Source organism: Embiotoca jacksoni, unplaced genomic scaffold, assembly GCF_022577435.1.
Source record: "Embiotoca jacksoni isolate LCO1_2020_lvr unplaced genomic scaffold, fEmbJac1.0.p SCAF_28, whole genome shotgun sequence".
In the NCBI taxonomy this organism is placed as follows: Eukaryota; Metazoa; Chordata; class Actinopteri; family Embiotocidae; genus Embiotoca; species Embiotoca jacksoni.
Genome location: NW_027185379.1, coordinates 5,570,171 through 5,579,115, shown reverse-complemented (window position 1 = coordinate 5,579,115; position 8,945 = coordinate 5,570,171). Strand labels below are relative to the sequence as shown.

At 39.4% G+C, this 8,945-nt stretch overlaps 2 protein-coding genes across 2 annotated transcripts in view; both read left to right on the top strand.

The window, feature by feature from the left end:
- Positions 1-124: 124 nt before the first annotated feature.
- On the top strand, positions 125-2,772 carry txndc17 (thioredoxin domain containing 17). The gene is made up of 4 exons (XM_069161459.1): positions 125-385; positions 625-706; positions 1,630-1,705; positions 1,903-2,772. The coding sequence occupies exons 1-4, from the start codon at positions 241-243 to the stop codon at positions 1,969-1,971; spliced, it is 372 nt and encodes a 123-aa protein (XP_069017560.1). The 5' UTR covers positions 125-240; the 3' UTR covers positions 1,972-2,772.
- A 744-nt stretch (positions 2,773-3,516) lies between these two features.
- nxn (nucleoredoxin) overlaps positions 3,517-8,945 on the top strand; it is a 60,768-nt gene continuing 55,339 nt past the window's right edge. The window contains exon 1 of the mRNA XM_069161362.1: positions 3,517-3,997. Coding sequence (XP_069017463.1) covers positions 3,689-3,997 — 309 coding nt within the window. The 5' untranslated portion in view covers positions 3,517-3,688. The remainder of the gene's footprint in view (positions 3,998-8,945) is intronic.

Sequence of the window (8,945 nt, the reverse complement as noted above, 5' to 3'; positions counted from 1 at the left end):
AGTATTTAAAACAATAATATATAAGACTAAAAAAAAAAAGAGTATCAAAATCACGTATAATAATCCATCCAGGTACGCGGTCACTTTAAGAACCTTTGCACGGACCGGAAGTTGTTCTGTCAATCTTGGAGTATTTCTAGCAGGTTCAGTGTTCACAGGAGCAGCTTTACTGTTAACACTCGTGGTGCCTCAGATTAATAATTTGAATTAGTGCCTCTTCACGTAAACTCGGTGAAAACGATGGCCCATTACGAAGAAGTGAAAGTCCGTGGGTATGATGAATTCTCTCAGGCTGTTTCTGACAGAAAAGGAAAGGATATTTTTGCTTATTTTTCAGGTAATAAAGATGCCGGAGGAAAGAGCTGGTGTCCAGATTGCGTGAAAGGTACATTCACATGTGTTTTATCTGCAAATAGGGTTCAGAATAAAGCTGCAGATGCTTGCACTTTCTTTAGATCGACTTCATTGAAGTATTTGGTCATGCAACCTCAGGTGACAAAGTCTGTATTGCTCTAGTCGTGAGGAGGTGGTTTCTTTTGCTTTCAGGGATTTTGATACGTATTTATTTCATGCATAATGCACGTAATTCACTTAATCTGAACAGTATGACTTCCTTCTCCCCAGCTGAGCCCGTGGTGAGAGGAGAGATGACTCACCTTCCTGAGGGCTCCGTCTTCATCTACTGTCAAGTTGGAGAAAGAGCCTAGTCAGTATTTTACTCTTATTTACTCAAGTTTATAATGGAAACCGTTTATCATATCAAACTGTTGAGCCACGCAGATGACGAGTGCTGTCACTACTGTAGCACATCATTTTGTTTAATCATCTGCTCTGTTAAACATGATAAATAATGGCAATCGTAAAACAGTTCAGTGTAAGGAAGAGTCAAAAACTCACATTAATTTCATCCCACTCGACCTTTATAACAATATGAACAGAAAAGACATTCAATTCTATGAATTTGTGAAGATGGTAACAGTTACAACAGTTTACAGTTGTAAAGTTACTCAAAAATATTATATTTTTAGTTTTTTGGACAATACATTTATGAAATAATGATGATTATAAAGAATTACTAAGTTTATTTTTATATTAGCATTTTTGGCACCGGACAACTATAGAGCCTCTTAAGATATTTAATTTCTAGTCTTTTTTATGACCAAAATGATTACATGCGCGACAAAAATAATGGTACTGATTATGCTGAAAACAGACAAAAAAAGGGGAAAAGAACAATTTTATATCTTTTTTTAGATTATATTATAATTGGGGAGAAAATGTATTTTCAAAAGAGGTATTGTTTTATTTACACCCCCACAGTAATACATTTAAAACACATCTGAATATGTTTGCATGCAAATGTACGCAATATGTATGATGGATGAATTCCTGCGAAAATACAGTTATGTCTAACAACTGCATAATGTCATCATTTGTGTTCAGTCTAAATTATGTGTTGTTCATTTTGGTCACAATTAATTGTTGTAGGCTACAGGATTTGCAAAATTGCAAACATTTATATTTTAGTCTTAAGATAGAAAATCAGAACTCAAATTCATGTTTCTTTCTTTGAACTGCAGAGCTGGTGAATTTAAACAGCTGCCTAACGATATCTTTTTCACGCTTCAGTTGGAAGGACTCAAATAATGACTTCAAGAAGACACTGAAGTTGAGTGGAGTTCCCACTCTGCTGCGATATGGCACAGTAAGAATACATTTCAGTAGAATCAGCTCACTTTGGTAACATGGAATAGAGATGAAGCTAAACTATATTGCAAAAAGGTTCTTGGAAATTAATTTAGAGACCACATGTTTCAGTTATCATTCAATATATTATCTAAAATGCAAAATTTTTTATATTCTGTACTTAGAGCTGTGTTTAAAGTCATCTCTGTGTTTCAGCCTCAGAAGTTGGTGGAGGAGGAATGCTTCAAAGCAGAACTGGTGAGGATGATGTTCACTGAAGACTGAGGGATCCTGCGCTCTTCACATCACTCAAAGAACTCAACATTTCTTCAGTTTTACACTCAATTGGATTTAGCAACATTCATTTTCAGCACTACTGGATCTTTTACTGTTGATAATAGAGTTGCAACGGTTGATCAACAGAAAATGAATCGCCAATTATTTTGATAATTGATTCTTTTTTCTTTCTTTTTTTCAAAGAAAAAACACCATCATTCTGTGATTTAAGCCTCTTAAATATGAATATTTTCTGGTTCCTTTTGTCCTCCATGATAATTAACTGAATATCTTCTGGTTCTGGTGGAGACAAAAAAACACAAAACGTTTTAGGCTTTGAGAAACACTAGTTGACATTTTTTAACACTTTCTGACATTTTAAAGACCAAACAAGTAATTTATTGTTTGAGGAAATAATCGCTGATTAGTCAATTATGAAAATAACTGTTATTTGCAGCCCTGTTTGGTAACCCCGGCAGATGGAATATCTCTAACTGTAATATTATGCAAATCCACAACTGCGTGACTTTACAAGTAAAGTAATAATAATACACAGCTACCCAATTACTTCTATGCTGGAATATCTCAAGTGGGACACATAATGCATTCACACATTTCATTTGCAATACTCTATGTGCAATCAGTCGATGCTGAGCTGTAACTTGAGGCTGACACGCCTCCTCTGATGTAGTGTTAGTCTGTGATTAAAAAAAATAGTTTAGGATGTTTTTTTTACAGTGACTATTTTTTTTGCATTTGATTTGTGGTGCCAATGAGTACAACTCGAATAAAGTGAAACTTGATGTTGAACATTTGTATGTATAATTCTTTGTAAGTTAAAAATGAGCTAGTCTCACAGCAAAGTGTCTCGTGACCAGGTTTTTCTTGGACAATTCCTAATCTTGTAAGAATATTTTTGAGGCATTTGTGCCTTTATTGCACAGGCAGTGGAGGGAAAGAGGACAGGAGCATGTCACGCAGTATTGTAGCCCTGTGGTATATTTTTTTTAAATATTTATTTTATTATTTACCACCACTTTCTTCCTCCATGCAACTTCCAAGTAGGATAAATTGTACCAGAAATCTTCCTGTGCTTGAACGTTTGTTGCAACCAGGTATTTTCCTCTGATGAAAACTAGGTGGCAGCACATCCTTGAGAGTTCGGTTTCACCACAGCCTAAATGGAAATTTGCAGAATTTAATTTAGGCAATAGTTGTCTAATAAAACGTATTAGATTAACAAACGCCTAGCATTTAATTACATATAATGTCATTTTGTAGGTCAAAGCTAGAATACGGGTACTTTTATTTTGAAAATTTGACAATGTTTGGAATATAAAACATTTAAACTCAGAAAATAAAAGAATTTAGCTTCCACTGCAGCGCTTAAAACATCAAAAATCTACAGAATGTGGTACTAAAGTGTCGTCTTTACAAGCAGAAAAAACCCCCAAATGTCCCGATAAAAGTGTGTGCTTTCCTGAAAAAGAGCGCAACCTCTGTTGCAGTCAGGGCGATTTAAGCGGAGCGCATTCCTGCACAGCGCGCACACCGGAGGACAAGCAGCGGCGAAGCACAGACCGCAACGCCTCGCTGGGGCCGGCAGCTCACCGAAAACCTCAAATTGGAGGTGGAGGAAGTGCTGGGTGTCGCCTGAACACAGCGGTTACATGTACAGCAGCTTCGGCTGAGGGTGACGTTGTGTGTTCGAGGACTGTACGCCGCGATGTCGGAGTTTCTGGTGAGTCTACTCGGGGAGCGGCTCGTCAACAGCGAGAAAGCCGAGGTGGACGTGCAGTCTCTGGGCGCCAAGCTGTCCCTGGTGGGGCTCTTCTTCGGATGCAGCCTGAACGCCCCGTGCAAGCAGTTCAACGGCAGCCTGTGCGAGTTTTACAGCAGGTTCAAAAAGGCGTCGGAAAATAAGGACAAATTGGAAATCGTTTTCATCTCGTCGGATCAGGATCAGAAACACTGGCAAGACTTTTTGCAGGAGATGCCGTGGCCTGCGTTACCTTTCAAAGACAGACACAAAAAGGTAAGATGGGCAGTGGTGATGAAGAGCTACTCAGCCAAACCGGGGCTCTTTCTCCCAGCAGGTTTTCTGTGCTACATGTGGGCTTGAAATACCTGAAATAACCCACTCAGGCCACGTGTGCCTGTCAGTGCACAAGTGTAGTTTCATTTGGGTCAGGGAATTGGTTTCTATTAACTTCACCTTGGTCAGATTCCCTCAAATCTGGCTGTAAAAACTGCAATTCTATCAGTCTCACAGCTTACCTGGAGGAATCAAGTTACTTTCACTGGTTATTGATCACACACACACGCACACACACACATCTATTACACAGAAATTTAGTTTCAGTCAAATTTAATTAATTTCACTGACATTTTACTGAAATAAATGGAGTGAAATGTCAATGTTTGCATAGGTAAAGTGTCAGGAATGTACTTTTTTAAATTCGCATTTCAACTCTTGCTGTGAGTGTTGGGACCATTGGTTGTTTGGCTTAATTTTATCTACAGATCATAAATATGCTGTCCAGACATTCCTATTAGGAAACATACTTCATTTCCTTTCTGTCCATGCGGTAACTGTAGGAAGATCACAGAGCAGTGTTATCATGTTGCATCTGTCATATTGTTCAGGTTGCTGCATGTGTGTCCTGCCAAGTAAAGGTCTTTTTTATTTTGCCCTCATCTCATCCTCCAGCTTTGCTTAATTTCCTGATGGTGTCAACAAAGTAGAGCTTTAAGGATTTCTACTGAGCTGCTTTGATTAATTTCACTTTTATATTTGTCTTTTTTTCATAAATCACGAGGCTGCTTGGATTTTTTTTTTTTTGCAGGAGATGCTGTGGCCTGCATATACAGCTATATCATCTGTTTTGTGATATAGCTTCATTGCAAATGGGCATTTTATAAAATACATGTTTTATTTGAGGATCAAATTGCGTCATTTATCCCCACATATATTTGACTGTAGAGAAATATTTTGAAAAATGAGTTTCTTAAGAATCAATATTGCCAATTTCTTTTGTTTAGCTTAAACTGCCAGTTATGATCCACAGACATCTGGTGGATAAATCACTGCTTTGCAGGAAAATAAAAATTACACATGGTAGAGAGTTCCTTTACCAACAAGTCAGTGATATTTACAGATGCATAAAGAGTAAACAAAGTCTTTTCATATCATAAAAAGGAGGACAATGTATATTGTGTGTGTTTTCATGTGTGTGCTGCAGGATGTCAGTGGGCCATGCCAACATCCTGTTTGCAGCACAGGTCTCATCCCCTTGCACTGAATATAGATGTAATTGCAGATGAGGCATAAACAAAGACATGATGCTCAGCTGCATTTGCGTGGCATCAGTCAGGCGTGTCAGTGAATTATCATGATGTTTGCAAAGCAAAAAGCTACTGCAGGTTTGAAATGGCCCAAACAAAGAGCATTGTGACTCCTTGTTTTTTAGGATGAAGGCCTGGGTATACTTTTTAGAGGAAAATAAGAGATGACAATAAAGGAAAAAGCAAATGGAAATATATTTTAACCATGCTCATGTCATAATACAGAATATGTGTAAATAACCATGATAGTTTTAAAACCTATACGTCTTATCTTTTAATCTGTTTTTTTTTTCATAAAGGAGGCATCCTTTTCAGTCCTATCTCAGTTAGTCAGTACAACACTAGCTGCTCTTTGTGTTGTTGAGCTGTGACTCGGACTGAATCATTGTCTTGTAAATTCTTTCAGATTGCCGGTGATGATTTCCATTGCACTTCATAATGAAGTCCAGGCGTGAATACGGCTGAGGGATGACTGGGGAGTGGGGGGTTGTTGTTCTTGTCGTCTGGGGCGGAGCGCGTCCATCGCCACAGCGTTATTGTGTTCCAACTGCATGCAGGAACATATCTGTGGCATCAACACAAGCATTGTCCATGCCTCCTGTTGGTGGTCTGCTTGCTGCCTCGGCCTTATGAGAACATGGCGGTGCAGTTGTCTGTTTGCGGTTTGCAGAGGCCTGCGGTTTTGGTTCAGTTTGGGCTTCATCGATATATTCTGTCATGACAACACGGCAGAGAAAAATCACCCTTTTACACAGTAATGTGTCTTATAATGGTGACACCCCCACAAGCATACAGAGCATGTTGTTACCCCCTCATCATCCAACAGTTAATTCATGATTTATGCATGCAGCCAGTTAAATAGCATTACAGTTATGTATACAGAGAAATGTGCATTAATTTACTCTGCAGTCATTCTCCCGTTTATCTGAAAAAAAATGTGTCTCAATACTTTAGATTAGATTATTTCCCTTATTCTGAATATTGTTGCAACTATTTTAAAATACTTTTATTTTTTTATTTTACAAGCAAAAAAGCAAATGTGTTTGTTTCAGCTTTTTGTTTTTCTTTGTCAGTACACTGAATATTTCTCAGGGGTTTTGGACTGTTTGTTAAATTAGAATAAGCAACTTGAATACATCAACTTGGGCTGTGGGAATTTATTAAGGATTTCATTCACTATTCTTTTTTTTTTGTTGCAAAAAACAATTACTTGACTAATTGAAAACAAACAAGCAAATAATTAGCAGATTAAGTGATAATAAAAATAATTGGCTGCAGCCATAATTAGCAGCCTATTGTGTGGTGATTTGTGTGTCTTAAAGAAGGTGTAGGTGGTCGACTTGAGTTATAATTAGTCTGTCTAATTAAATTGGGGGAATCATATTTTGCAGGGAAGGTGTGAAGTTTGTTGGTGTTAAAATAGAACATTATGAAGTCTCTAATAGAAAGGCCGAGTGCTCGTAACGTGCCGGGACGTCTGATTGTGAACGTCACAGTACTTGAGGGTAATCTCTGTTGGCCAGACAGACATGCCTGATGGTTGAGTGATGTTGACCTGTTGAAGGTTCTGTTGATTTTGCTGCTCTGCAGAGACTAAGTGGCCCCCCTCATCCCTCCTCTTAGCTTCTTCTTCTTTTTTTTTTTCTTTGGACCTAGCAGAGCTCAGCTCCCCGGTGAAGGATGCCGTTTTTCCTCAATCGTGTCTTTCAGTGCCTCATCTAAGAATCTCCAACTGTACCTCCCCTCCTCTTCCGCCTCCTCCTGCTCCCCCTCCTCCCTCTGCTCTGTACTGACTTGGCTATCACTGGAGGCTGTCCTCTTTTCTTTGACTCTGGGGTTATCCAGGCCTGCCCGTTGCAGGAAACTTTTGTTCTTCAATGAAGTGAGGATAATATGCTTTATTAAACACCGAGACAAAGGAAAGTCTTATGTTGTTGGCTAAAAGTGGAGGCTGATCTTCATTTAATCTGTCCTTTGAAAAAAGTTTGAACTCTTATGTGGTTTTGTAACCAACATAAATCAAAATGGAAAGTGTAATTGGCTTTTATATTTTGATAAGATTGATCTAATTTCCCTTGTGTCTGGGTCAGTCACAGACCGCTCAATGGTTTCATGAGTGGAACATTTCAACAGTTAGTGTTACTCTTAAAGTCACACAGGTCAGATTGTCCCCAAGCGGCTCAGGATCTCGGCTCGTGCTCGTCTTGAGGGATCCTCGAGTAGCGTGCTCTCAGTGGGTGTCTGTCTGCTTGTTGTTCAGAGACGGTCAGCTGTCCGGCTGCCGAGACCTCCCGGCACTGTCTTACATGGACTTGTTCCGCAGGAGACAGACAGCTCCATGTAAATCAATTAAAGCCTTGACCAACGCGATGCGAAAACCCATTAAACGAAAGCGAAAAGAAGGAGCTGAGATGCTGCCAGAGTTGTTCCGGGAGGAAAGGAGGGAGGGAGGGACAGAGGAAGGTAGGGAGTGAGTGAGAGGGAGAGGGACAGAGAGAGAGAGAGAGAGAGAGAGAGAGAGAGAGAGAGAGAGAGAGAGACAGGGACACGGACAGAGACGGCTCTGTCAGAGGCGGGACACCCGCTCCCTCGGCTTGCAGGCAGGAGCTGAGGGCTGCGACGGGGCTTCAGAGTGGGGCTGAGGACAGCTTTCATCAGCATGTCAGTTATCTGCTGAAAACTTCATTGCACCCTGCCCATCATGCATTTCAGCCCTCCTTGCCCCCGTGACCGGAGAAGTGGCTTGAAAAGGGCCTGAACTGTTTCATCTGCAGGTGGCAATCCTCTGCTCTTCATCTGTCAGCGATGCATTTGGTTGCTGTTGGGCTGTGTTGTTGGATGTTTTCTTCTTTGATCTGTTCCCTAATAACAGAATATAACTTCTTCTTTTTTTTGGCTTCTCTGATGTAAAACATCTGTAACTGAAAGCTTTAGAGTTAATTGTAGGATTTAAGGAGGATGTGTCCGTCACCAGTTTCTGCTCAGCCTGTCTGCACTCTAGCTCATCACAACGAACGTTATGTATGGTATCAAACTTAGTTCATGATTAGTAGTGAGCAAAAATGAAACGCATGAAACTGCTCCTAAACAGGCCCTAACATCATAATTTAAAGGCAAAGGGGCTGAAAGTTAAATTAATGGCCCGAAATGGTACCAATAAAATCTGAATTTACAGTCAGACGGACTGTTTTCTACATTTCTAATCCTTATCCCTCAGATATCCCGAGATTCCTTAGTTGGAGGGTTTAGTAGGAAGCCTAATAGGAGGTTGGCCGTGGGACTAAATAGAAAATGAGTTTATCCTTCCTTCAAGGCATTTGACCCCGGAGATTAAATGACCAGTGGAATCCCAAAATGACAGTTGTAATACTGTCGAGGTGTGATTCACAATTTCAAGGAAATAATCTCTACCCAGATTATTTATCTATATCTATATACATACATACATGCATACATACATACATACGTACATACACACACACACACACACACACACACATACACACGTGTGTGTGTGTGTGTGTGTATGTGTGTGTATATACATACATACATACACACACATATATATATATATATATATATATACTATATATATTTTATTTTATTGTATTTTTTTTTGTTAAATAAACTGCGAAGCA